The following is a 2,693-nucleotide window of genomic DNA, read 5'->3' on the forward strand; positions in this document are numbered from 1 at the left end:
CTGGAAACTCTGACTCAGATCCTGCTCTCAGTTACACTGGTGTAAACTGAGCCCACTGGAGGCTGGAGTCACTTCCTTTTTAACTCTAAGCAGAATCTGGCCTCTGTGATCCCATTGATCCATCTCACCCCTGGCTGTGCCATCAGCTCTGTGCATGGGGAGGGACCGAGAGCTGCCAGAGGATGTTACAGAAGAGGGGATCAATGGTCCCTGGTTCTGCAGTGTTCAGATCTGTCCCCTGGGATCGTTCTCTGCCTCAGCTCGAGTCATTGGCCCTGGATGAAACGTTTTACAGGAAATATTTTCAGCTGTTTCCACAGATAAATGTGACATTCTTTGCCCTGACCCTGTGGATCTTGAGAAACAGACTCTCCTCCCTCGGCGCAGATGTGTCCACTCTCAGAGACCAGTTGAGAAGGCAACAAAGCAACCCTGGAGGGTCAAATGCCTTGGTTTGGAAGGACCTTGGCATGCGGAGGGTGTGAGGGATTACAGGAGGGGAACAGCATATCTAAGATCCATGGAAACGAATTCCCAGTGTGTTCTCATTGACAGTAAACAATTGTGAGTTCTTTGGGACAGGGATTGTCTCTGACTGCGTGTATGTACAGCACCACGCACAGTGGGACTGTACGTGCCCAGATCACATAAATAAATACGGCGAACAGCAGTGGGCTGACACCGTCACTGCTCTCAGTTTGGAGAAGTTTCTAACGGAACGATGACGTCAGCGAATTTCCTAGTGCTGCGGGGACAGCACGGTTTGAAACAAATGTCCTTAAAAAAAAAAAAAAGGTAGAAGAGCATTTAGTGGTGCAGTTACAGGCCAGGTCCTCAGCTGTGTAAACTCGTGCATTTCCAAGGATCCTTCGGGGCCTTGGGAAGCAGACAATAGCCACGAAGCAGTGTGCTTCAGCCATGCCCTCAGCAGCCTCCACCCCACCAGTCACAACCCCCTTGCCAGGGGCTGGGAGCAGGGCTAATGGAGAGATTTTATGCCAGCTCTACAGCAGCCAGGAAGGACTCCTGCCCAGGAAGGCTAATCACAGGGCCATTTCTGCCCACTTTAAAGCCTCTTTACACTGCCAGATTGGCATAAAGAGGCTTTAGAATTGGGCCCTAGGTTTCCAGGACAGGCAGAACCCGATAGCAAACCCTCAAACCAAAGAAGCAACCAAGGTCCATAAGCAGATTATTTTATTATTTACACATTACAGTGAAACAGCAGAGCTAGCTCACACACAAAGCACGCAAGGGCTCTGCAAATCACCTCCCCCCATCACATGTTGTGCTTTCCCTAAGAAATAACTGCTCTTTGACCTGGGATCTGGCCCTTTAAATCTGGGAGACACACGCAGCTAAAACCCTAGGGTGGCCTTTCAATTCAGTAGGAGTTTTGGATTTGGATTAGAGAGAGGATTTTGTCCAATCCCGCTTCCCCTTCCAGGTTTTGTATGTAGTTGTGATGAAGAATGGCAACTGCCCCGCTGACACAGCAAAGCTGGCTGTACGATAAACATTGTTGGTTGGAGAGGTGATTGTTTCATGGAGATGAAGTGGAGGGCTCTCCCCAACTCACCTGCCAGCAAAACAAATATACATTGAGTGCAAATCCCAAGGGAAAACTCCAGTCAACTTCAATGGGATCAGGACTGGGTCCTCATTCAGGAATAGTGCAGAGTCTGCAAAATTCAGCCAGCCTCCACTGAAGTGACATCACGTGCAGGAAAATAACTAAATAAGAGAAGACAAAGCCCGCTCCCTTCCCCAACCCATGCACAGGTAAGCCATAAAGTAGCACTTAATAGAGGCTGCTCTAAATAAACCAGAAATGTGTACTTCCAGACAAAGGTTGTGATGTCTCGTGCTGGGACTGGAGCAGGGAGATTTTCCCAGCTATAAGTCTCCACTTTTCGCTCCAGACAAAGCTTCTGGATCCTTTCCCAGTAGAGGTAACGGAGCCAGAGGAAATTCCATCCAGTGCTAACTCTTCGTTGGCCTGGCCCATCTGCACTGAGAAGATTTCCACCCAGGTTTTGGTTTGCAAACTTCCCCAGTTGGATAATTACCTGAATTTGTATCCCAGCCCATTCCACAGCGAGTGATGCATGGAGCTTGCAAAGAAGCAAAGGGAAGGGAACGTGGAGGTGCGCAAGAAAAGACGAGTTCTGTGCTGCGTTCTAGGAGACCTGGGATTCCCCCTTGATTTGGAAGCAATTAAACCTCACTAAGACTCCCAATGCCGTTCTCAGATGGGTTAAAACAAGCATGTGTCACTCAGGGGACAAGGCATCTCAGCAGCTCTGACAGACCCAGATGGATGCGACTTTTGGATGCTGGTATTGGAACAGAATAGAGGATCTCTTACCATCTTGGTGCTGGTAGGGACAGTGGACACAGACGGACTAAACGTTTGAGTTGTGGGGCTGGGTTTTCTTGTGCCTTTAATCCATCTCCTGTACTTCTCTCTCACCTGGAGAATAAGGGACATGGTCACTACATCATGTAACTAACACCCTCAGACAGGCCACTACTAAGTCCCGTGAAGTCACTGGGTGGCTGATGATGCGCCATGGGCGTTACCTGGTGATTGAGGAGACAGTGCACCAGGAAGATGAAGGCTCCCTGCAGGCTGTTGACAATGGTGAATAAATACGCCATGTCCATTTTTGCTGACTTTACCAGATTTAATC

The 2,693-nt window shown here is 49.0% G+C and overlaps 1 protein-coding gene across 1 annotated transcript in view; it reads right to left on the minus strand.

Moving 5' to 3' along the window:
* Positions 1 to 1,180: 1,180 nt before the first annotated feature.
* The window catches only part of LOC119564794 (adhesion G protein-coupled receptor E2), a 23,964-nt gene continuing 22,451 nt past the window's right edge, over positions 1,181 to 2,693 (minus strand). Inside the window, exons 10-11 of the mRNA XM_043533242.1 lie at positions 2,369 to 2,473; positions 1,181 to 1,579 (exon numbers count right to left, since the gene is read on the minus strand). Of these exons, the coding sequence (XP_043389177.1) occupies positions 1,544 to 1,579; positions 2,369 to 2,473 (141 nt within the window). The 3' untranslated portion in view covers positions 1,181 to 1,543. The remainder of the gene's footprint in view (positions 1,580 to 2,368; positions 2,474 to 2,693) is intronic.

The sequence above is a fragment of the Chelonia mydas genome, chromosome 20 (assembly GCF_015237465.2).
Source record: "Chelonia mydas isolate rCheMyd1 chromosome 20, rCheMyd1.pri.v2, whole genome shotgun sequence".
In the NCBI taxonomy this organism is placed as follows: domain Eukaryota; kingdom Metazoa; phylum Chordata; order Testudines; family Cheloniidae; genus Chelonia; species Chelonia mydas.